The sequence below is a fragment of the Mycteria americana genome, chromosome 1, assembly GCF_035582795.1.
Source record: "Mycteria americana isolate JAX WOST 10 ecotype Jacksonville Zoo and Gardens chromosome 1, USCA_MyAme_1.0, whole genome shotgun sequence".
NCBI classification, from domain to species: domain Eukaryota; kingdom Metazoa; phylum Chordata; class Aves; order Ciconiiformes; family Ciconiidae; genus Mycteria; species Mycteria americana.
Genome location: NC_134365.1, coordinates 128790882 through 128816869, shown reverse-complemented (window position 1 = coordinate 128816869; position 25988 = coordinate 128790882). Strand labels below are relative to the sequence as shown.

Sequence of the window (25988 nt, the reverse complement as noted above, 5' to 3'; positions counted from 1 at the left end):
TTGGCTTGTCATTTCTCAGCCATGAAGGACAGTGATGAGGCAGTCTATATTTTTTCAGGAAGGCTTTTGTTTAACTCAAGGGTGGCAGTTACTAACATACTCGATAAAGTTTAATGATGTGTAGAGTTTTCAAAACACATATGAACCAAGCACAAATGAATTAGTAAATATAAGGGCAGAAGCCATACAAACCAGAGAAAGCAAATGTGTCTTCCCACCTGCGTGTTCCGTAACTCCTGTCATAATGGTTTGATATTGCTATCAGACAATATGAACTCTGCCCTTACTCAAATAATGAACAAGAGTAAATATTAATTTGAATTTAAATAATAATTGGTCGATGAAATCATGGCAACCAGGAAGAGTGGAAATCGAGCTAGTATTTCATAGACATATTTATAATTACTCCTTTAATCTTATTCTTTAATAGCATTGTTCTTAAATAGTAGCCTGTGCTCGTCAGTGTTCTCATGTTAGGTAATTTTCAAATTAGTAAACTAAAAAAGAATAGCACCTTATGTCTTCAATTAAAGAAAACCTTAAAATTTATATTCCCATAGAGATCTTACTGCAAAATTTATAAAACACCCAGCAAATCTGAAAATATGAGCCTTTATTAAATTAAGGCTCAAAGTAGCTTTAATTTTTACTCCTCTCTTCCTCAAACTAGTGAAGCAGTAAATTATTCCTATAGAAATTTATTCCTTTATAAAACTCAGCATTTGGCAAACTATACATAAAAAACAACGCATAGTGCTTTTGATCAAATGTAATTTTTTTCAATAAAAGATAAATAACAAAATGTCTTAATCTGTAAAGTATGTAACTGCTTAAGCAAATATGGGATATGGTTTGAAAATGTTGCAATGTGCTTCCAAAAATAGTTAATCATAACTAAACTTACTTCTGTAATTTGTAGTTAACATCTGTTGGATGACACAAGAAATTTCAGTTATTACATAGTGAAGTTCTTTAAACTTATTAACTGTATGCAGTTCTCAAATTCTATGAAATTATTAGTGATAGGTGGTATGATTTAGATAATTTCTTTTCAACAGAAAAAATGGCAATAGAAAAAAAAGGAGGAAATCCTCATTATTTATCAAAATTGGTTATGTTTCGTACCAAAAACCATCTCTGGTTTAAATGACCACTCTAAATCCTGAACTCTGGACATCAGGAAAGATTTAACTCCAATTATCACTCTATAGCTTTGGAAAGACTGTTCCAGAATTAACATGCATGACGAATGACTATCAGGGAATGCTTTACCAAATACAACATCACTTTTGTTGTGTACATGTTGTAAAACCAAAGCAGGAGCTAGGGGTTTTATCTTCACAAAACGTTAAGATTTCTGTCTCATTCCTATTCTACCCAGGGGTACTATATTTGCAGATTGGTAAACTGACTTTTCCTGCTAAAAGTGGCCCAGGTGACATGGCTAGGTACAGCTCCTGGCTAAACGTGTGACATGTCAGGTATTGCATTATTAGGAAGGATGATGATAACTTTTTGGAAGCTCTGCTGCACGTGTACCATTATTGATATTTTCCACGAGTCTCCATTCAGGCTCCAAAAAATGGAGCTCATTCAACAGTTGTTCTTTTCAGCTGCCGCTATGTGGGAGATAAAGTCTTCTAATTACATCTTTAGATTAATGGTAGAATTTTGCAGAACTGGTAACAAAGAGATTGGCATAGGAATCCGGGCCTGTAACATGGCACAGCGACGCGTGAGAGAGGGTGAAGAGAGGGTGCATGTGCTGAGAACTTAATGAATGCATTTTCTTGCAGCATACATAATTCTGGCTCATGGTAATTCTAATGAGATACAGCAGTAATTACAGTAAAATAGAAATATTTCTCAAAGTTTTAACTGTAAACATTTTTTTTGTTTTTTTCCTTCACAATTAGGGAGGGTATAGAAAAAAAATGGGTTGCTCACTATTCTTCAGACAGCATTAAAATTCATTTTGTGTGATCAAGGAATGTTTTTAATTGAACATTTATTCTATGCACTAGGAAATGTGCATAGAAGAAATAAGGAAAATACCCACAGTGGTGTTCAAAATATGAAATGTAGGTTAAGATAACTAACTCTGCACATGCAGTCATTTTAAAGCCTAATTTCATCTTTCTTCTCATTTCCCCAGTCCACCTGTTTTGTTCTCTCTTTATTCTAGCTCTGTTTCCATAATCGGGTGGAGCCTTGGATTTTGCAGATACCACTCCGTGGAGACCATATTGATCCCACGCTGTTTGCTTTTGTGATAGCAGGAGCTGACTAAGTATGTTTTTCTGAAGCATAGTTTGAGTTCATCTGAAAAGTTTCCTCAAGGTAACAAATATCCTGTTTGTGATAAACACAGGATTGGAATGACAGGGTGGGATGGAAGGATGGATAAAATTTTACTGTATATAGGAAACGATACATGATTAAAACAATCACTAACAGGTACATGGAAAGCTAGAATTATGTTGGTGAAAGGAGGCTCTGTGTATGAGAAATAAGCAGATAGAACGAACAGGACAGAATTATCCACCATCTTGACTAAACATTCAAAAATAATATAGTTTACAAAAAAATTTCAAGTGAACATAGGATTCATATGCATCTATCCACATGTTTCATGTTGGCTACTGCAGTATTTGCACCAGAAAACAAATAAGGTAACATTCTGCTGTAGCTGGATATCAGTATTTTAATGTGAAGAAATAAATCCAACCATCAAAATATCTCTGTACTGGAATGTATACTAGTAAATATGCTCCAAAAAAGAGTTCTGTATTAATACGACTACTCTGATTGCAACACATAATTGATGAAAAATACATTAAGAAGTTATTTTCAGTAAAACAAATATAGAAAGGACTAGTTTTCTTAAGCAAAGCATAAATTCCAGAATTTTTAGTCTGTGTTTCAATTACAGACATCAGCATAAAATAATACACCAATAATTTGAGCTGGATATCAAAGAAGTTTCTATAATTTTTATTTCCAGGGATAAGATTTTATCTATTCTTTTTGGTTAATACTGCTGTCATTCTGTAAACCATTGGCATTCAATAATCCATTTGGTATTGAAACAAACACAAATGTTAGAGGCTCGTACCAAAGCCAGTTACCTCAGTGAAAATGTTGCCAATGATTTCAGCTGGTGTTGAAATAAACCTATATTTATGACAAAACCTGAAGAAGGCCATCTATGAATGTTAAAAAATGGCAGCTTTTTCTTATTTAACAAGTGAAATCTGCTTTTTTGACTCTAACCAATCTTAATGCCATTACAAGAAACCATTCAACAATATGTCCCTTTTGAATTTGTAAAGCAGAAAGTAAAATATTGGACTACTTATATATCACAAATGTCCTAGGTGCAGACAGGTTTTAAAAATATATTTGAGCTTTCTTCATACAACAAAACTGCTTGGCTGCATTCTCAGTGCCTTTCATTATTTATTGAAGCAGATATTGGGCTGTTTCTCATTGAGGGCATGTGTGCGTGTCAATTTTAAATGTATTAAAAGAGAGAGTGCATTACATATTTGCATGGACTCTCAGAGCTTTCATTATTGCAGATCATTGTGAGCAGCGTAGCAACTACCTCCCATTTGTCACTGTTCATCGTTCCTGAAGCAAGTACATCAAATGTAGTTATGGGTAAATTGGAAAATCATTAATTCAGTCTGAAATATTTCGTACACATTGAGGATTTTGCTGGGGAAGGGAGGGGTGGAATTAAAGGGAGAAGCCCACATTTGAGTTGCAGTAGCTGTAAAGAAAAAGAAACCTAAAACCATTGACCTCATAGCTTTGTAGTGGTCACCAAAGGTGCTTTGTGGATCACTGAAGATCCTCATTCAGCTTGGTATATGTAAGAGAATCCTAATCTGTCCTTAATAAGATACTGAGCCTTTTTTGGGGGCTGTGGTTCTCAAATATTTTTTGTTGCATCACTATGGACCCTGCTAGCCCAAAAAGATGTATAGGTCTTCTCAGTGATGCTGTGCAACCACTCTGTCCTGTAAGTAGCAGAGGGAGAAGAAGACACAGATGCCGAGTCCCTTTCTAGCAGGTTACTCAGAAATATATCTCTCTTTCTCCCCTAGTTAGTCTCCAAGTAGCAGTGCCATGAGGTACTATCCAGCATAAGAAAGGAAGACAGAAAGTATCTATAGGCAGGGTGAAAAAAACCCACCTCTCTCTAAGTACCAGAACTGATTCTCTATGAGATTCTGCTGCTACCTGTTTACTTAAGAAAAACTCCTGATCATTTTTTTCAGGGGAGGTCTGTAGGATGACACTCCATATCCCAATTGAAACTTTTAATCCATATTTTAATATTTCATGGGTTTATTTTTAATCTAAGTCATTTGAGTTATTCAGGCATTAAATTACATCTGTAATATACGGGTTTCTTGTGTAATTGCTTTTAAACTGCAGATCCTGTATGGTAAATGTTGGTTGGCTGACTGTTCTACTTCTATAGCAAAACCTCCACCACCAAAAGCTCCTAAGCAAATCAAAGATAAGAGAAAGCAACATAAAACTTACAGAGCAGTTGTTGGCGTTATTTACAACACGGAGCTTATTCAGTACATGCAAGCATTACATTTTGTATTTGAAATGTATGGGGGGAACCCTTGTTATGTAAAATAAAGTTGGAATTTGTTTAAGGGAAAAAGGGAATCTGTCTTCCATCATGGCTCCTTCTTTATATAACTAAAATGATTCAGGTTTTATAACATGTTTCAGGAGAACATTAGGTCTCTTCACTACTATCAAACACCTACCAGGAGATTACAGTATTGCCAGAGCAATTGCTTCACTTTTGTTCCTGAAACAGCCTATTCTGTTGAAGCTGTTAACTTGAACACTGTGATAGGAGCCTTTTTCAGAGTCCTTGGTAATTATCATCACTGACAGCCATGTAAAAGCTGGAACAACTGTCCATCTTAGATGCACAGCTTTTGGAAATAAGCTCTTAAAAAAAATCAGTTGGAACCAAGTACACTTCCTGCTGAGGATGCTACAAAAGCATGTATCTACAATGAAAGTTAACTATCAATCAGTATATCTGGCACATTTGCTAGATACACAGTAAAAAAAGTCAATTTTAAAGAAAAAAGGAAATTTAAAAACTTCCGTGAGCTAATTAGATTGTAAGCATCATGATTCTTTCAGGTTCACTGTTTACTATTTTAAAACTTATCTATCAGTACCACACAATTTATTCCTTCACTTTCTGCTGTAGACAAATGACACTACGGGTTTGCTATAACGTTATGAAACACTGAGAAAATAATGAAAAGTATGTAAAAAAAAATATTAACAGAGATTTCTGCAGGACTTTTAAAAAGGAGGGTAACAAAATACTGAAGAATGACACAATTATTCTATCTAGTGAAAGGGCAGAGTAGAGATGAATTCATAACATGCTTGTATAATAAAACAGGAATCGTTAAAAAATGGCACATTTCAAAATTTTTAAAGCACAGTGCAAAGGACTGTTTTTAGCTTGGTGTAAGTATAAAGTACATTGAAAAACAAATCCATTAGTAAAAACATTAAGGCTTTAATAGTGAGCCTTTAATATCACAACACACCTTCCTTAACATTATATTACCCATTTTAACACACAAAAGCATTTTAGGGCAAAACTTTAAAGTCATAACATAAACATTTGGATCTATTCTGCAAATTTTCTCTTGAGGGGCTACAGCCTAAGTGTAGAATGCTTCTGTTTTCTACAGTACAGCTTCAAAATCACACTTGTCACCTACACAATGCAGCACTTGAAATTAATGATGTATCACTGAAATAGCTGCAGCCCAGTTATGTTTCTGTTGCCCAAATCTATCCTATCCAATGTGTTTGAGTGTGAGTTCTAGCCTCCGAAAACTACATAAATACTTTATCATAAGTGTTTTTACCTTGTCTGGCTTGTAAGCTTAAAGCCAACTATAGATTCCTTATTCAGGCCAACGGCTTCAATGTTGATGACATCATCCACTTCTGGCTCCGTAGCAATGAACAGCATTGGAAACTTCCAAACACCTCCTGTAGTGCACTGTACTACGAGAGTTGCTTCACTCCTTAAAATTTTGGATAAAAACATCCAATACATAGAACAACATTATGAAACACAAACTGAGCAAATTAATGTCCAAAATAAGCCTCAGGTGTGTAGAACTATACTACAGTAAAATGAAAATACAGATGGCTTTAAATTGGAATACATCCTTAATTTTATGTGGCATAGTACGTATCAGTTGCACTTAGACTGGAATGTAGACTAAATAGCACTTGATATTTACAGCAAAGTACAAGAAAGGACATAATACGAAAGTAAAATGATGGGCACAGCCATGAGACTTGATTCTTCTTCTGCTTATTCTCTGTTGTGTTAAATTTTTTTAACTCAATTTGTTTTACTCATTATTCTTTATTTACTGTGGTGCTAGAGGAGAATTGGGTCCAGAGCATATTAGCAGGTCATATTAGAATCAAATAGATCTGACGAAGGTCTGTGTACTTCAGAAAAATTCCAGACTCTGATGTCTTCAGACCATCTAAGAAGAGAGTTGGTGCTGTAGATTCTGAAGATAAACTAATTCGTTGCAGTCACTGAGTCCTCTACTTGATGCCTGATAGCTCTCAAGCACACAACGATAAAGAACCAACCAAAACAAAAAAAAATAAAATAAAAAAGGACAGAGTAGAAATAAAAAGGGTTTCTAAATTAACCTCCCCCTTCACACAATGACACTGCATGGTGTGGGTGGATAGTCTTTCCTAAAGGTTTGCTGTTTGTTGATTTCATTTCCCTCCTGAATCCTAAAAATACCGTCTTTGCATGCAACCCATGATGTTCGGCAGTGACTGCTCCCTAATCTTCCTAGTAATGTTGAGCCTCTGAATTTACCATGTGTCTGCATCTTACTGAAGCTTCTTTCCTCCCCATACAAATTTGACTGCTTCAAAAGGAAGGCGCAATTTCCCTCTCTCTCCAAAAGGATCTCCCTTTCACAGTTTCTTTTTGAAGAGGTGGGATGTACTAATGTAAATGAAAGCAAATCCATCATTTTTCACATCGCAGCTATAAAAGAGGATAATATTTTCCTGTGGACTGCTGTTACCAGGGCACTAGAGACTAATTTCAGATTCAACCATCCCATCCAGCCAAAGAATATGCACACATGCTCATCTAGGAAAAGTTTTTCAAGACTGACAAACCATCTTGTCTGTATACTTTCTGCGAATTTTGAGAAAAACCAATTTTCATTGGAAGTCTTTCAATACTCCAATGTTTAGAGGTAAATTGATGCACACACAGACTAAGGCAGTAACTCAACAGAACCATCCAGCAGGCACTAAAAACAAACACTGTCAGTTTTTATACAAAAGATATCATACTAAGAAGTAGCAAGTGAAAAAATCTAAAATAATAGACCTCAGAGGTGAAATCAAAATGAGGAAAACAATGCAGGGAGGTGCTTACATAGCTAAGAGTGACCAGACAGGATTTTATTGCATGTTCCATTGGTAATAAGGAATAGGAGCTTACCTCATCGGTTTGTTAGGTGCAAACACTATATTAAAGATCAGTGTTACGATTCCAGATTCTGTATCCCGTTCTCTTTGAATCAGATGCATACCAACCAAAGCTCCAAGCTGAGATTTAATTTCATTTGATTGATACTGTAATTCATACAGAAATTCCACTGTTGCAGAGAAACCTAAATGATACAAGAGAAGAATCAGTCTGTATGCGCTCGAACCTCACACACTTGGCTGGCTAGTAGTTACAATTCTTTCATTTGTCACTAAAAATTGCAAATAAGTAAAACTAGTAATTATCCAGAACTTGAGTGATTTGCTCCTGACTCTATAGCAAAATCTTCCAATTTCATTCGACAGGCTATATAGTTTCCAGCAAAATGGAAGCTGGAGAATGTACTTAGAAGTGAACAGCAATAGCAATATTGTTCTGGCTACCACTTCTGCATTACGGTGAAATATTTCTAGTTTATCAGTCAAATGAAAATTGCAAGAATGTAATACTATTTCCAAGTAATGCCATTGGGACAATCTCAAAAAAAAAAAAAAAGTCATTAAGGGTATCAGTGCCATTGGTGACTGCAAGCCTGAGAAACAGTTTACAGAAAAATATTGAAGATGTCACTAGCAGCCTCTTCTCTTATTCCCCGTAGCAGCTATGAAAAGGCTAAGTAGTAATGACACAAGAATAAACAGCTGAGCTTCTTGAATCAAATGTCTCCTCCAGCTGTAATGGAGAAAACTGTGATACTCAGTATACAATAGTAATTTGTGCACAGAAGGGAATGTTTCTATGAGAAAAAGAATCTCAAGCTGCTAATCTATTTAAAAATTTTACACATTTTATGGATGAAAAGTCTTTTAACACAACCACTAAATCCTACAGGAGATTTCACTTTACTATGACCACATATCTCAGGGCACATTTTGAATTTGCACAGCATAGTACAATGTGTTGTGCAGGACTCCTACGTATGCATCCCTGTATATGCTGGCTATAGGGTGCCAGTCAGATGCAGAGTTAATTCCCAAGGCCTACCGACTTGGAATTCTAAAGTACAGACTACATATTTATTTTTATATAAAGTCCAAGAAATAATGCACTGTGAGATATTTGAACAAAACCTTACTTCGTTTTTGCCAATCTGTAATGCTACCCAGTGTCAGTGAGTTGCCTGGGATGAGACGAGATGCCTTCCTATGCTTGTAGTCCTTTCCCCTTTTCTGAAATGCACAGATTCCTTCCTTCTACTTCATTCAACTTTTGTTTCCAATGTTTTTGTAACACACAGATTAACCCTAAGAAATGTAGCAGCTTATACTGAAACATTTCTGACTCTTTAAAGTGGATCCTTCACACAGACATCTGTACAATTTATGCTAGATCAAAGAGTTACACAGATGTAAGCAAAATATTATTACCGACGTACGGGATTACTGGTCATAGTAGATACACACTGAGTACCCAACATACAAGATTTCCATGTATTAATCCATCTACTATAAATGTACTTTACTACAATAAATGTGCTTTGTTATAATGGAATTAAACATGAACATTTTCCCTACAGTTTATAAAATTCCTGGGATCATCCTACATTGTTCCATGCTTTGTTGTTTTCGCTATTTGAAAAATATGTTCATGCCATGCATTCAGATTCCAACACAGCCCAAGGCTTGTAGTAGTCACCCTAGACAAATGTCAAAACATGAAGATTCAGACATAAAAATTAACTTCTTATGGGAGAGAAAAGATTACATCATTTGGAGCATTCCACAGTGAGAAAATTGCAACTGTTGAGCAGATGTTTCTTTCAGCAGTTATATCACACAATGCTACTCACGAAAAGCTTATTTTATAGTTCAGATGCTAGGAAGAAAATGTTGTGAGTTGCATGCTGCTTTTAGTATCCAAAGACATTTGGGGTTGGTTTGACATACGTATATAGTACCTTCTAGTCAGAAGCAATTAAATATTTATATTTTTATGCTCCAGGCTGTTTTATAACCTGTTCTATGCTCATATTAAGTACTTAGTTAAAATATTTTAATATTTACAACACCTAAGGAAGAATGATGCATTTATAAGTGCCAATATTTGAAAGCTTCGTTATGCTGGTCCCTTAGCTGGTTTTGATCTACGCTGCCGATCTAGTTTAGGACTGTTCAAAAAAGAAAAATTTAATTAGTTTTTCATCACAGCTGCCCTGAAGACTACTATATTATCGTACTATGGGAAGCCTCTGTGAATATGTTAATATTTGATTCCAGACAATTCCATAATACACATGCTGCCTAAACAAACTGGCAGAAGCTAGAGGCAAAAGAAAAGTTGTGAATCATTACTAGAAATTTGTCCACATTGTCCAGAGTTCTCTTGACTCTTAGAATTTCCAGTTTCAATTAAAATGGTGAAATAAATAAAACATTGGAGAAAGAATTAACATTTTCTTTAAAGTAATGCTAAATACAGTATAGCATATGATTCAAATATGCCTTGACCCTTTAGCCCAGCTCTTTAATTTTCATTCACTAGTTTTCTTCTTAAAAATCACCATTTTAATACAGGTAAAATTCTTACTTTATCTGATGCAAATTGTAAAATACACATGCAGATATAAAGTATACTCCAATTAATCCACCTCTGTTCTCTAAATAGAGAGCAGCAGGGAGAGTTTCAACCACATCTGACGCAACCTAGAGATATTTATCAATCCAAACACTGGGAAGATATGCTATTTATATACAGCTTGTTACATCTAGGGAATAGAAATTCCAATTATAAAAAAAATATTACTTCCTCATATTTCCTGAAGAATATTATGCATTATTTAAGTAAGAAAAGGAGTAAGAATATGGGTTTGAGGTAATTATTCAAGACATTTTTTTTTTAAAGCATTAAACATTTCTTGTTCTGAAAGGCAATTAATCTCAGTCTCTAAGTGTTTTCCTTTGTGTAAATAAAGATTTCCAAAAGGTAGTATGCATTTAGGCAACATTTGTGTATGCAGAATTACTGAAGCAGCTATGTGTAAAAACAAACAAGGTTTTCGAGCTATATAGTTCTATGACTTGGCCGTCATTTTTCAAGTGCTAGTAAGGATACTCCTTAAAAAAGCACTAGAATTAAAGTGTTGGGGATTTGATTGTTTTTTTTTTTTAAATAGCCTCTAAGAAGATGAAAGGAAATAGACTACTTTTTAAAATTTATTTTCTGACTCATAAGAATGATAGTGTGGAAAGTCCAAGCATTTTACACTCCGAACATATAAATTAGGCAAATGTGAATTTTTGTGACTGTTGGGATTTACTGTAAAACTAATTAATAGATGTCATACATCTAAAAATTAAAAGACGAGCCTAACACGTTCAAAAAGTAAGAACCTCAGGAATTTAAACAAATTTTTAGTGGAAAAGAACCTATGTTCAAGCTTCAGAAGAGTAAATTACAAAGACATTGATGAGCCTAATGTCTAGAGAAGGTACTGTGAAAGGCCAACTGGATATATCTGACCTGGGAAAGAGTTTCATACTGTTGTTAGAGAAGCCTTTGTACCTCCCTCCTGGTTTTGAAAAGTAAGTGTTTGACTTCACTGAAGACCAGCTCTTTGTACAATGTGTTTTCTCATGATAAAAATCTAATGGACACAGGCCTGTGAGGCTGCAGTCTCTTGTGGATACCTGAAGGAGATCGAGCTACCTGCGCTCTTTGCAAATAGCGCTTAGCCTGCAGTGCACTTCGTGACATAAAAACAGCAATGGAGAGGAACTTTCTAAGGGACTCTCCTTACTTGCACACTGTCTCCCATTTCCAATGAGACAGGTGGAAATTAAAGCTGTGATGGAAAGATGTTCAGACTGCAAAAATGCTTGTCCCTATTACAGAGGGTTTTCCTTGGATAGATGCAATAAAACAGAGATGCAAGTGAATTCGCTCAATTGGCCTTCCTCGCCTCCCATTCAGCAGGCTGCAATCTTACTTGCAGTTATTTAATAAAGGAGGTCAGCGCAATCACAGAATACAAACACAGAATGAAAGCCCAGCCTTTCATAAAGTTGCAGCTTCGTGTTTTTCAAAAGCTAGATAAATTATTTTATTTGGTGCTGAATGTAAACATATTGCACTCTCTCTCACTGATGATTTTCCGCTGGTTCTGCTAATTCTTCAAGCCCAAGTATTCACTGTGGCCCTGACACCTAAGAAAGATTTCTTCCCCTCTTGATCGAATAGTCTCCAAACTGGTAAAATAGAAACTACAGGACCAGACCTTAACGACTCTCCTCTACCAAACAGCCAGCATCTAAAGTTGAGCTTCCAAACCTTGTGAAATATCCTTCTTCATAACCCCATTCAGCTCTCATCTGACACTTGTCCTTTTCCTGCTTTTCCACTGTCCTCCAGGAGCCTTCACGCACGCTGCTGGAACTCAGTAGGCAGCGGGGAATGAACATTAAGTATGCAGTTATGCTTTACCAGCAAAAGCAGCAGCAGACAGAATACATTACTGTACAGTAGATTAAATCGTTTTAATACAGTTTTCACGTAAATATTCAAGTGAATAGCAAAAGTGAATTATAAGAGTAGTAAAGGAAAAAAATAAAAGGAAGCCTGGTAGTCAAGAACATCCTAACATTTAAGTAGGCAGTATAATCTGGGCAGTAAGAAATGAATCTCATCTGAGAAGTAAATATCTGTTTCTCACTGTAAAATGTCATAACTCCAGGATAATGGCAGCAGAATAAACAAATTGCACAAGAACCTGAAAAGACCTGGTTGTATTTGAATATGCTTTTCACTGAATTTCTTCATACAGGTACAAAAGTGCTGTATGTAGAGCATTATAAATATCAGCAAAGATAACATCATATAATTCATTAAATGCCAGACACCAAATTACCTTAAATACAAAGAAATAAATGGATAATAAAGTGGTCTCCTTCTGTTGATAATACACTCATTTATCCTCAGTGCAATTCAAGGAAATCCTCAGTGTAGTTCTGTGTATAAATCTTTATATCTCTTCCCTGCAAATTTATTTCTCTTTCCATATCCAGGTAAAGCTTTTCATCCATATCTTCAAGGCTCTGCAAAATTCCACTCTTAGCCTCATCTTTTTTTACCCTGCATCCCACTGCCTATTCCCCTAGCAACCAACTTCAACATTTCTTTTCTAAATTTTCACTTACATTTGATTTTTCTGTTTGCTAATTTTTTTCTCTTTCAAACCACTTCTTTAAAATGGATTTCTACTGCTAAAGCAGATTTCTACCATAAAGAAAGCAGTAGAAAGCACTTTCCCCCCCTTTGTTTCAGAGAATGCCTTTCTTCAAAACCCTGCATCATTTAGTGAATAAAATGGAAGTTTGTGAAGCCATGTATATGAAACACACGGTGTGCATCTAGCATCTGCTGTTCCGCATACAGTTCTGCATTCTTCCTTGCAGCTAGTTTTCGTATATTCTCTCTCTCTCTGCATCCTTTTTGGACTAATTCCCTTTTTATTATGTCTATCCATGCTCTCCTCTTAACACTCTTTATTTTGATATTACTCAGCATAGTAAACTGAAACAAAAACCTCAGGAAAAGCAAAAGGATTCTCATCAGCCCAAAGGATCTCTCACATTATCCTGCTTAGATCTGGCATTCTACTTAGATTTGTACACTAATCTATAAATTAATGCTTTAAAGGAACTGATTAAAACGTATTTTTTTCAAAAACTTTGTATTCCTTTTTCAACATTCTCTGTTTTTATTTAGCATTGTCTTCATTCATCTAGCAATTCTAGCAAATAAAGATCACATCTGCACCTGGGCACAGGCAACGTAAACCCAGCTTTTTCATGAATACATGTTATGATGTAGTCTTAATTCACACAGACATTATTTTTTCCATGGCATCCTGACTCATTTGCCTCACTTCGAATGCTGCCCCCTGAAATCAGTAACAATTCAAGATGTCCTTTAACTTAACCATTCCATTTGTATTGGCCCACATAAATGCTAAACTGAAAACAATATTATTTATCATTTCACAGGTTTTTCTACTGCACTCACCATGATGATGTCTATGCACTTCAATGCTTAAAGTAGTTACATGAATGACTAAAAGAAATTATGCTTGTCATTTGGAAGACCAACTTCCAATGCAAGCAAATTTCTTCAGATTCCTTTGGAGGGGCAGTGTGTTTACAGATAGGCCACCAGGTGACCTGCAAATCGTGAAGCAATAGCAAGGTTGTTGTTTCCAGTCTTTTTATATGTCAGCATTATGGCTGTTCTTTCCTCCCTCCCAGCTGCCCTCTCACCCTCAGAAGTAACCTAGTTTTTAGCTTTCTTCTTTATTGTTTGGTGGCTTACTGGAAATATGTAACTCAGAGGGCATGTTTTCTGTTTTGGGGTTTTTTTGACGATGCGTCAATGACTGTAATTACCAATTTCCTATAGGTGGTTAAGAGGATACCAGTGATTTTGCTCTAATTCCTTTATCACGCTTTTGTGTTCCAAGAATTTTCTAGCTTTTGGTATTATGTTGTATACACTTAGTCACTTTCTCTCTCTTTTCAGAATTTATTTAAACCACTTGCTTTAGAAATCTTTCTTACTCCTTGTCTTCCAACGCTGTCAACATGTACTGTGTCAAGTATACTTCTCGGAGACAGAAAACACCCTTTTCTATATTTTGGAACATAACATTTCCATTCATGGAACTTTATCACTTGCCAGTTAAAATATCATTTTACTGCTGTATGAATGTGACCTTTCAAATGAGAACAACAAATAGATTTAGCCTCTTACTAGCTATTTCAGTTCCTTACCGGGTTCTTATTAGGGTTACATGCAAAATACAAATATAATTTGTCCTACTGAGTAAGAGTAATTATGCATTTAGAAATTCAAGCTCCTTCATAATTACTTACAAAATTCTTCGTGTTCAGGAATACAATCTTAAAATATTGTGGATCTAAGCATCACTTTGTAAATCAGCTGTGTGTCCATACAATGTGTGGTGGTGTTCCTGAACTAATGGCGATACAATAAGTAAGTTTAAAATAACTGTTCCAAGAGAAAATAAGTGTTTTCTGACTACTTTTAACTTCTGTCTTGTAACTTGGGTGTAAAATTAGAACCATTTTGCTTTTATAAAAACATATTTTTCTGATCAGCCTTGATCAATCTGAAGCAATTTTGAATGAGAAGGAATGCCTTGGCTGATTGCTGCTAAAAATCCGAATGTATTAAACTGCACTGAGATGCAGTTCTTACTCAGCAAGGCCAGCTTCAGTTTTTCAACGAATCATAAAACATTGCTGTTTAAAATATTCCTATATCCAGTACCATTTATTTGCCCTTTGAAATTCTGTAGAGCTGACACAAACCAATCCAAGACTTCTTAATCAGAAAACTCTGAAACTCACAATGCTTGGAATAACATAGCACATATGTAGCAAAGAGCTTCTTGTTGATTTTCAAGGCACTTTTACATCTATCGAGTCTGCCAGCTACAGAATGCAGTACCTCCAGAAGCTGAAAAGACCTTACAATCTGATCTACTGAGCTACTCCGCACTTGCAATTACAATGCAAGTTTGTTTTAGAAGATTAATAATAGCGTTGTTTAAAATGTTTTAACTTAATTAGCAGATATTTCAGACAGACACATTACGTTACTTGATAACAATGGAATATCCTCTCTTAACATAAACAGTCCAGACTGATCAGAACCTGGTTGCCTGTTGAACACAATGAAAACTTCATCTTTTTTGTGTGGGACGTCAGTAAGAGAGATGTGGCATGAGAAGGACATGTGTATTGTACAGTTTTGGGTGTTGTTTTTTGAGGACATGTGAGAAGGACATATGCTAGCTGTTGTGATTTGCAATATATCCGTTGATTCATGGTCATCATATGAAACGGGGACCTAGGGACCAGGAATTGTTTCTGTTCTGGGTTTTTTAATAGCTGCATTTGTTAGAAGTTTGGATGACAAAGATGTCAACCTAGGTTATGCTATTTCCCAGTATCTTAATCTAAATCACTAGGCAAATAAGCATGTGTGACTATAGACTAAAGAACTTCAGCCTGAAGATTTTCCCATACAAAACCAGATTTTTGTGTTTTGAAAACATGGCCCCACATACTCAAAGCTCCCCCTCAGTAGCTCTGCAAATTAAAAAAGCACACTACACGACAGACCTAAACACAGGTAAAAGGGGTAATATAAACTTGCAGTCTCAGATGGAGTGATTCTCTGTATTTGTTTCTAACTTGTAAGGGGATATGGAAAAAAGAAAAATTTCCTAGCAAGTATTCCTCACCTGTTCATATAAAAGTATTCTTCTTCTAAATTATATAGAATCTATGTCTTATATCACATCAAAACAACTTAAATTGTTTATAAGTTTCCTGACATAATTTCAATTCTAATATCTGTGCTATGATATAACCTTTGATTTGATGATCACATATTAATTTTTCATTGAAAATTAAGAAAAATGTAAATTTATGCACATGGAACTCTCTACTGATGCAGATAAATCGTTTCTGGTATTGTCACTAGCATCTGTAAGCATGTCTTAGTTTTACACTGTACTATGGTCTATTATACAAAAGGATGCATTTTTTTATCTTTTGACTTTTTTAATATACAAAACAGACTTAGCCACAGACCCTAGAACACAGGACCTAATCTCTAGGGTCACATTCATTTGCTTCCTTTTTCTTATCCAAGGAATTGCATTCAGTTACACATAAACTGGAACATCTGTAACACAGGAGAGTATAAATTCCTCTACTATAAGATGGCTGTAATCTTATGGGAGGTATCCACTTGTGTTATTTTTTGGATACAAATCAAGTTTCAGAACTAATAAAAAGTTTGTGTAGTAAATTTCTGAGGTTTCACTCTGTCTTCCTCAGCTGGCCTGAAGAAAGAGCAATGGTTCAATGTTACAATTTCATTCCATGTTATGTAGTGTTTCTATGTAAATTCTAGTTGCTTGTCTTATAATTTTAATTTCTAGCTATATCTTCAAAGCTTCAGATCAACTTATTCTTAAACTGTCAAAACTACAGGCCCGATATACTTATTTACAAAAACATAAAGTTGTATACATTCTCCATAACAAGTGGGGAAGTTTTGTTTTTTCCTTTTTGCTTCATGTTCATATTGGAAATACGCAATGCGGGAGAGAAGGAGATCTAGAGTGGATAATTTCATTTTCTCTAAGAACAACAACACTTGAACAGCAGCTTCAGAGATAGAAGAAAACAAGGACAAATAATTTTAGCACAAAAATGACAATAGGATGTAATAACCTGGAAATAGGAAAGCATTTGGGATAGACTTGTATGTGTTTGTTACTACGGAGACTGTCAGATACATTTAGGCAAATTTAGGTGTATAAACCCCCTGCTTGCTTTTTTAAGATGAAAAGCAAGCAAACACAGCTGAGACAGACAGGAAGAGCACTGGTCCACTGTTCTTCTCAAAAACCCACGAAGTTCACATCTTAAGGGCTTTGATTAGCTTTGCTTTGTTGATGGCCCATAATTAATGAGAAAATAATGCAAAAAAAAGCTAGTGCAAATGAATGCAGATGGTTGACCGTGAAGTGCTATGATGTTGCAGAAGCACAACTAAGATCCTGGAGAGCTGTGCTGACTATGATTTTGACTTACAGAAGCTTTCCCAAAATATCTTTACAAAACAAGGGTGTAGTGGTGCTGTTTCTATGGAAGTAATACTTCCTTATCAGCCAACCAAAGAAGTCACAGGAAATTCTGTGAACAACAAATAGGAGAAATGGAACTTTGGCAATCACAATCATATAACAATTAAAGTAATTCATAGACTCTTGCAGCAAATTATATTCCTAGGTTTCCCTTAGTCACTAACTCAAAAGACATTTTTAAGAGATATCTATTTGTGTGTTCTTGTTTCAGAGATAAGTTGTGTTGGGCTAGCCAATCAGTTCTTTTGGACTTCTCATTTTTCCTGGATGTATATCATACCAAAAAGTAACACCAGGAAGAATTTAATAATTTCTGGGTTCGTATTAGGGTATTTTTTTTTTCACTTTTGTGAAGCCAAATAAATAACTTCAGATTAGTTTATAATTGATCTTGTTCCCTGTATGCGTTGAACATTTTAACTGAGCATGATTTTGCATAGGTGTTACAAAGTAATTTTGATTTACATAATGATGACTCTCATTCTTAAGGCTTGCAGATTTCAACATTTTATAAAATGGCAAAGAAACAGAAATGAGTGACTGTCCTGTAAACAGAAATATAAGCAGTTACAAAATATGTTTGCTCACAATTCACAAGTCCTTTTTTCAGTATGTGTCATTATTGTTCTAGTTATATTAAGAAATAGGAGTAGGAAGGGTTACTTGTGAGAGAAAAAATTATGCTAAATTGTTTCTTTTTTTAATGGACCAAGTGGTAACCTTGTTTATCAACATCAGGTAAATAAAGTCCTATTTTAACTTCTTCATTAAAATGCCTGTGCACCGTACAGTTCAATAAAGAAAGTAAACAATGCATCAAATCTCTCCCATGGTTCACTCATAAATAAAGAAACAAACAGCCAGATGTTAACAAAAACTATGTAGCTGACAAAATAATCCATCTAGGCTTTCATTTCTACTCTGATGCCCTATTCTTTGACTTCTGCTAGTTCCCCGTTTTCCAGCAGGAGTTGGCACCTTTAACAACAAGGTAATAATCCATAACAGAGTGACCCAATTGGGGGTTCACCCCCTTGTCAACACTTTCATGTTGCCATGGCTCACAGCTTTCACCAACCGTTAATCCAAAACAAACACTTTCTTGTTCTTTCTTCTACTTCTCACAGAGTAAAAAAATCACTTAACAATCTCATTTATATAGCTATAATTCTCTCATCCTCAAATACCATTTCAAAAATAATGCCACAATTATTCTGACAATAGAGAGATGGCTTAAGTAAGATATAGGGCCATTTTCATAATTATTATCCTCTTCATATTGCTTTCAATATTAACCTGCTACACTGTATCAGCAATTCAATTAAAATCTCTGGATGAGAAATAAGTCTATAAGAATATTTTGTCTCCACCTATACTGGCATTTTTCTTTCTTATGCTGATAAGATTCCTTTGGTCATACCCAATTTTATTGAACTCTTTTCTTAAGGTGAGCCTCCCAATCCAGATCTGTCACATCAAATTGGCACTTAGTGGAATCCATACCATTGGCACTAACAAAATCTTGCTGGGGGGGCGGGGGGGATGGATAGCTTTTACCATGTGTTTGGACATGTTCTTCTTCCCCTGTTTCAAAGAACTGCTTTAATGAAATTAAAGAAAATAGAAGCTTTCTGTATATCCTGATGAGTGTCAGGAACTTTTGAACGTTAGATAATTGCTATAAAATTGACAGAATATATATATATTTTTGCTGGTTTTGTTTTATATTTTGCTGGATTTGTAAATGGTGAAACAAAGGGTACAGATAAACTTTGCATAATGTATGCCCACGTGCATAATGTATGCCAATGTACATTATGGATTAGCATATCTGGAAAATGTTATTTAACCACTAGGTGCAATTGAATTGTCCATCTGTTTAGTCAGAAGTCAGCATAGCTGTGAAACTTGCACATAACATAAAAAAATTTCATACCTGTGCTACCCTACAGAACCTGGACAGCACTATTCCCCCCCAAAATTAACTGTCATGAAACCTTCCCAGAAATAAGAACCCAGGAGCAAGGAACTAAGACCAGCCTTTGGGCTGTGAGAAGAGCTATGAATTAATGAAGATTAGGGAAGTTAATTACAAACACTCAGCCCTTATAGTTGGTTCATGTGATAAACTGAAGCAATTGAAAAAGATAGGTTACAAAGCACCATTACAAACACAGAGACAGAACGGGACTGATTCGTGTATTTCCTCAACCAGAAGATACTCTGGTTGTGTACTCCACATGCTCTCAACACAGTCAAGTTTGGTTGCTTAGAAATTTGTGAATTTCAGTCAAATATCAATAACTGATGATTTGTGAATGTTTGACGTTTTTCTTAGAAGATCATGGAAAATTAAACATGTTTGTATTTCCCATTGAATATTTAAAGTAAACTAAAAAAGCTGTTTTATTAGAATAAAAAATAATCTTCACACTTGTTTGGATGAATCTTGGGTCTTAAATTTTGTTTACTGAAAAAATGTCTTTAGAGCCATATGTTAGAAAACAGATGAAAAATGCATATAGGGTAAAAATACACATTTAATACAATTGAAAATTATTTTTAAAAAGGGCCATTGCTATGTCTAAAACATTAAACTTCAAATATTTGATCTCTGCAACTTTGCTGACTTCTGAATAACAAACTATGTCATTTTAGCCAGACAGCATTGAGATTGTCCCCTCTTTCTTAAGAAATTATAATAATTTTCTGTTTCATATGATATCTTCTGGATTGGATGAAATTGAAGTCTTTTAACGTAAAAGACATGCTTGCAGATTTTTCACTTCCCAAGAATTTATACTTGTCCAAATAATTTAAATACTGAAGCACAGTAGTAGCTGTTTAAATCTGATCTGCCAGTAATTATCATCATTTATCTTTGGATATAAAAACTGCTTACTACACACCACTCATACACTCTGATGAATCACGCTTTCAGGAGAGAAAAAATGAAAAACAGCTTGCCAGGGTGTTATCTTAGAGGTTTATGCTTTTATTTACGTTATTACTGGTAGACTGCAGAAAGCTGAGATAGTACCATTAAATTTGATTCCTAACAGGCATCAAATTCATCTAGCAATAATGACATTATAATGTCATTGCAAACCACAAAAAGCACCAGAGTTATAAATGATCTTACTACCTACAGTGTAAAGCCTTTCATTACCAGACTTCTTACTTGAAAAGATGCAATGTCCCAAATCAATGTCTTGCAGTATGTACAGAAGCCAGTGTTAATAAATATGAAATATTATTCCTATGAATAAAACAAGCACTACATATCATGAATCTGCAAGTCTTTCAAAATGCTGCCTCAACTTGTTCAATGCATATTCTTCTTCTCAATTCAGATGCCACTATGTTGGAGGGAAATAGCCCAGGTATGTTTAAGGTAGCCTACTCGCATGTGACAAGTCAATAAAGAGCTAAGCCTGCTGCTCTATAGTAAAAAAAAAAAGGTAACATGTATTTTGATACACAGCTGTTCTCAGAAGGCTGAATAAAGTTATGTAATAGTATTTACAGCTCTCCAAAGAGGCGAGAATCTACGTTAAGAGCTTCACATCTTTTTATTTTACTAGATTGACTATTACTTCGTAATATGGGAATATAAGATAATAATAAGCCCAGACAATAAGTTATCTTTGTCACTGCAATATGAGCAAATATAAAGTTTAACTAAGTAATTACAAATATTCACTAATCAGTAAGTATACACTGTGCAAGCTCTTGTTAACAGTTCAACTTCAGACCCCCTCCTGTTTTAAAAGCATTCAAATATAAAATCTGTTTAATGATCTGGACAGTGATTGCCAATATGAGACTACATTGGTCAATGTGCAGGGCGGAGGCAAGTTTGCATGAAAATCATCCTTACAGGAAGGATATAATGCATCTTGATTTACATTTTACAGCTTTTCAGTTTTTCACAGTTCTTTGGCAGGAGAGTTACTGTAACACGCTATTCCTGCAAAGCCTCTATTGGTCCTGATTCTAAATGGCATAAATGAGACACAAAAGCCAAGTTTGTCTGCCTCTCAAACTGATTGCCTAATAGATTGCAATCATAGCAACTTCTGTAGACTCATCTTTTACCACCATACAATGCATTACACTCTTGACAAAGTTAGAGCATGGGTGAAATCCCTTCCCCTCATTTACAGCTACATTAAACACACGTTAGGATGTCTCATGTCATGTGTCATAATTTTTCAATAACATTTTTCTTAAAAAGTAGGATGACTTTGAACCCAAAACCAAATGTACGTTAAGTCTCAAAGGTGCAATAATTGATGAAGGTAAAATGTAACTGCATAATTTGTTATAGTGAGTATGACTCTTAACACACATCTATTAACAGAAGTACCAGGCATACAGCAGTAACAAGCATTCTTTTGTTACTACTTATATGTTGTACCATTCTGTTTCAAAGAGAGGTATAATATGAAAAGCTGGTGTACCTCTGAAGAAATTGATTTTCACTGTGTCCTCTGCTGATTAACCGTAAGTGGAAGCTATCTTTTTACAAAGTTTTATTGCTTCTTTCAAACAAGGCCTCCTTCTTCAATCCATTTTGCTGCAGATATTGGCCTGCTGGTGGGAATGCATCTTACAAATAGGGACAACCTGCAGATAAATATTTCCTTGCAATGCTTACACAGACATATTTTTGCTAACTTTTAGACTTTGTGGAGGCTATTCTCTTTTAAAGGAGAGATGGTATGTGTGCAAGCCTCACATCCAAGACAGATACAAAAAGAAAGTTTCAGGTTCAAAGGTGTCTATAACGGCAGACATACTGTTATATGAATGTCCCATATTTGCAATGGTAGAAATACGGGCTGAGAGAAGGATTTGTCTAAACCTCATCTGTTGTCACGGCAGAGTAACATTTGGTGAAGCACCTACCTTATTTGCAATGTTCCTAAAACAGCATGGTATCCAAGCTATTTATTCTTACCATCGGTGACTTGAACTTCTTCCTGGACGTTGGCTGGCTTTTTTGTGTTGACTATGGCAGAATTTCTTGTGGCAGGCATAGCATTTGCACCAGGAACTACACCAGTCAGCAGCACTTCTACTCTTCTTTCTACTCTCTGCCTGGCTCGACAGCATACCACAGCTACAGAAAAGCAAGAACCCATTATTTGTAAAGCGTCAGCATCTTGATTTTAACAAAGCAATTTAAACATAGAAGTTAAATGTGCTTAGAGAGTGACAGAATTCCAATAAGGACCAAGACAACTAAAAGCTTTTTCACATTCTGCAGTTTCTATTGTTCTGTTTAGGTGAAGTAGTAGAAAACATTGCTAAGTAAATGAAAATCTGTTCCTACAGTTAGTTCACAGCAGCACTTGCAAATTTCTCCCTTTTTTGTAATCATGAAATGTATCTTCATTTTAGTTAATTTGCAAAGAGAAATTATGGTATAGTTTGACATATGCCAATGAGAAAGGAAGACTGAAAGAAAAAGAAAGAAATTAAAGAATTTAAATGTTAAATGAAAGAATATTAAGTTACTCTTTGATTTCTTAATTTAAGAATACTGATGTTCAAACTTCAGCTTTTACAGACTATGCCAGAATAAAAAGTGTTCTGACACGAGTTTCTCTTTGAAGCATGACAGAGCTTTTTTCAATTCAGTAAGTTATTTTAATTTACTGCTTCTAAAATATGTCTTTTTTCATTACAAGGTAGTTGGGTTTTAGCTTATACATTAGATTTTATAAAGCTTACTTCAATAGTTATTGTTTATGGTTCTTTCAATAATTATTGGCACAGAAAGAGAAGAAACTTAGATGCAAGAACTGAAAGAAAAATTTGTTTTCCCAAAGAAGAGACTTAGAATTTTCTAGAGTTATGGAAATCAACATGAAAAAGAAGAGCTGATTACATACTTCTCAGTTTCGAGTTCTAAATATTATTTTCATCAGAATTATACCCAATAATTCTTTAAAAATTAACTCTGAACATAACGTCAAGATTTAATGATAAATAATTTAGAAACATATCTTGGTAAGTAATTATATAAAGCGTTTAAAAAAAGAGCAGTGAAACCCTTACTTCTATACCATGTTTGTTTAGCTTCAACTTTCAGTTCTGGAGCTTGATTCACTATCATTATTTTGGAAAACACATAATTGCACATCAAGTTCAAGTAATTTCCTTTCTTTAAAAAACCAACCTTTTTTTTTCCTTGGTCTTTTCCTGTTTAACAGGATTTAAGTAATTTCTATAGCTCTCTTCTAAGCATTTCCATGAGGGAGAGTTACTGAAATAGTTAAACACACATCTTTTCTTCGAGATGCATGGCCTTATATTTAAGAATAAATTACATTGTCTGTATTACACCAGCTTACCAAGTATTTCAGATTACTGCGTGCACATGTTGTGTCTGCCATCATTTTCTATTCCGCAGCTCATTTTACTACCAGAAATGATTCCATATTTTCTTTTTCCTAAATGGCTAAGTAATATTTATGGATAAAAATCAGATCCCTGTGGGATTTTACTGGACAAGTCCCTGAGCAACCTGATCTAATTAGACCTGGCTTTGAGCATGGAATTGGGTTAGATGACCTCCAGTGGTCCCTTCCAATCTAAATTATTGTATGCTGCTTTGCGTCTACAAGAATTAAAAAAATATTCTGGATGATTCTCCATTTGTAATCACTTTTATAAAATAGCCAAGTTGTAATCTACTTAACATGTACTACATGGGTTGTGACCACTGATCATTTTAATTGGTCTCATGAGATACTAAGCCAAGTGACTTCTAGAAGTTTAAGTATATTAAGATGCAAATAAGAATGACACAAAAAATGAACTGCCTAATATACTAGCAAAGCAGCTTTGGTTTTTGACATAACAGCTTGTAGCCTCCAGGCAATTTTAATAAATGTCTGCATTAAAAGAAATTACAATATCGATCATTATTAACAACGATTTAAAAACAAAGTAGGTTTCTTGTAAATAACCTGCTTTGGATTCATATTTTACAACAGGGATTTTTTAAAAGCCCATTTATAACTGAAAACCATAGACTTTCAAAATCAAGGCAGGAATGGAATCTGTTTCATAAATACACCTACAAACAGGTATTTTAGTTTTCCAGGTCATTTTTCAATGAAAGATCTAGTACTTCCTTAGAAAAAAAAATAGCCCAACATAACATGGTGATGGCCAAAAAGAGGTATGTCTTCAAAATTAATGCAATGCTCCTTGTATGCATTACAAACATTTACTGAGCATAAACCAGTGGATAACACACTTAGTTTTAAATATTCTACAGTTTAATTTTGCTGTTTTAAAGAAGCATTTAGGAATTTAAAATTACTTAAGATTTCGCATTACTTAAGTTTCTGATCATATACAGAAGTGATGTCACTTAGGCAATTTATGAATGCTAACAGTTTTATTTCATAACTTCTACACCTAATGAAAACAACAGCCCAATAAAAGGGAGATTTATCTCAAAGTCTGCCAGTGAATTACATAACAGCTTTAAATAACACAACAAACATTCACATCAATATACATAGTTTAATGCTAATGAGACTCGTTAAAACCGTCATTTAGGGCAACAGTTGATTGCATGATAATATTCTGCTTCATTCCTTAAGGTATTAAAGTGGAAATTAAGGAGATGAAAGCACTAATTAATACCACATCATCGGTATTTGTCTGCAAGTAAAGGGTCCTTAAGTAAATTAAATTAATGACAGTAAAAATATCTATTTCTATAGTTTTCCAGGAGTTATTCCTGTACCTTAGTCGACTTAGTGTAGAAAGGTATTATAGTCACTCATCAAAGACAAGATGAAAGACAAGTTGGTGTAAAAATTGTCCCTCATCTACACCTTGAGCTGTAGTTTAATCAAGGTTATATATTTAAAAAGCTCTTCACAATTTCTGTTTCATAATTCTGGGATTATATTACACCTTTAAAAAATAGGTGCAGCAAATCTATAAACATTTACTACCCAAAAAATAAGCAACAACAAAACCCCTATGAATGTCAGTCATCTTTTAATGCAAGTTGACTTCTCAGGAGCAAGTGGAAAACTTACTGCTATTCACACTACTCTATATTCTGGTTTTGATTAAGGAGTGAAATTCAAGGCTGAGAGAAACAGCAGACATCTACTCCAGTATTTTGTACCCTGTAAACTCCCCAGAAGGGTGTTCTGGGTGCGCAAGCAGAAACCTACCCTTGTGTCAGTCTTTCGTTTGATTTACCTTCAGTTCTCTAACTTGGCATTAACTGGGACACTGAAGGGCACAAGCCTTGAGATTTTCAACTGCTCCTGGCTCCTTTTATCCACAGTGAGAACAAAATAATAGATCTAGATTTGTTTTGTAGGTTGGGAAAGGAGATTTTATTTTTAATATGTGATTTTATCTTTTTTTAAGCTGTAGCAAATTACTACTGCAAATTCTCATGATCAAGCAGGTGAGAACACAAACGACTATTTAATTTTCTTAAATTTATTGTTTGAGTTTTTTTCAATCGTTACCTACCTGGAACTAATTTCTGCTGCGGTGCTTCAGGTATTCCATGAACTGGATAGATCCAGAGTATTCCCTGAATTCCCCCATTCTCTGCTACAGTAACACTGCTTGGAAAATAAGTGAAGAGTATCACTGTGATAGACTGCTGAGAATATTTTTTTCCGAAGTAATCTAGACGTA

The 25988-nt window shown here is 34.9% G+C and overlaps 1 protein-coding gene across 1 annotated transcript in view; it reads right to left on the bottom strand.

Moving 5' to 3' along the window:
• CFAP47 (cilia and flagella associated protein 47) overlaps positions 1–25988 on the bottom strand; it is a 358571-nt gene that overhangs the window by 13908 nt on the left and 318675 nt on the right. Inside the window, exons 59-62 of the mRNA XM_075491883.1 lie at positions 25818–25915; positions 22258–22419; positions 7571–7742; positions 5937–6098 (exon numbers count right to left, since the gene is read on the bottom strand). Of these exons, the coding sequence (XP_075347998.1) occupies positions 5937–6098; positions 7571–7742; positions 22258–22419; positions 25818–25915 (594 nt within the window). The remainder of the gene's footprint in view (positions 1–5936; positions 6099–7570; positions 7743–22257; positions 22420–25817; positions 25916–25988) is intronic.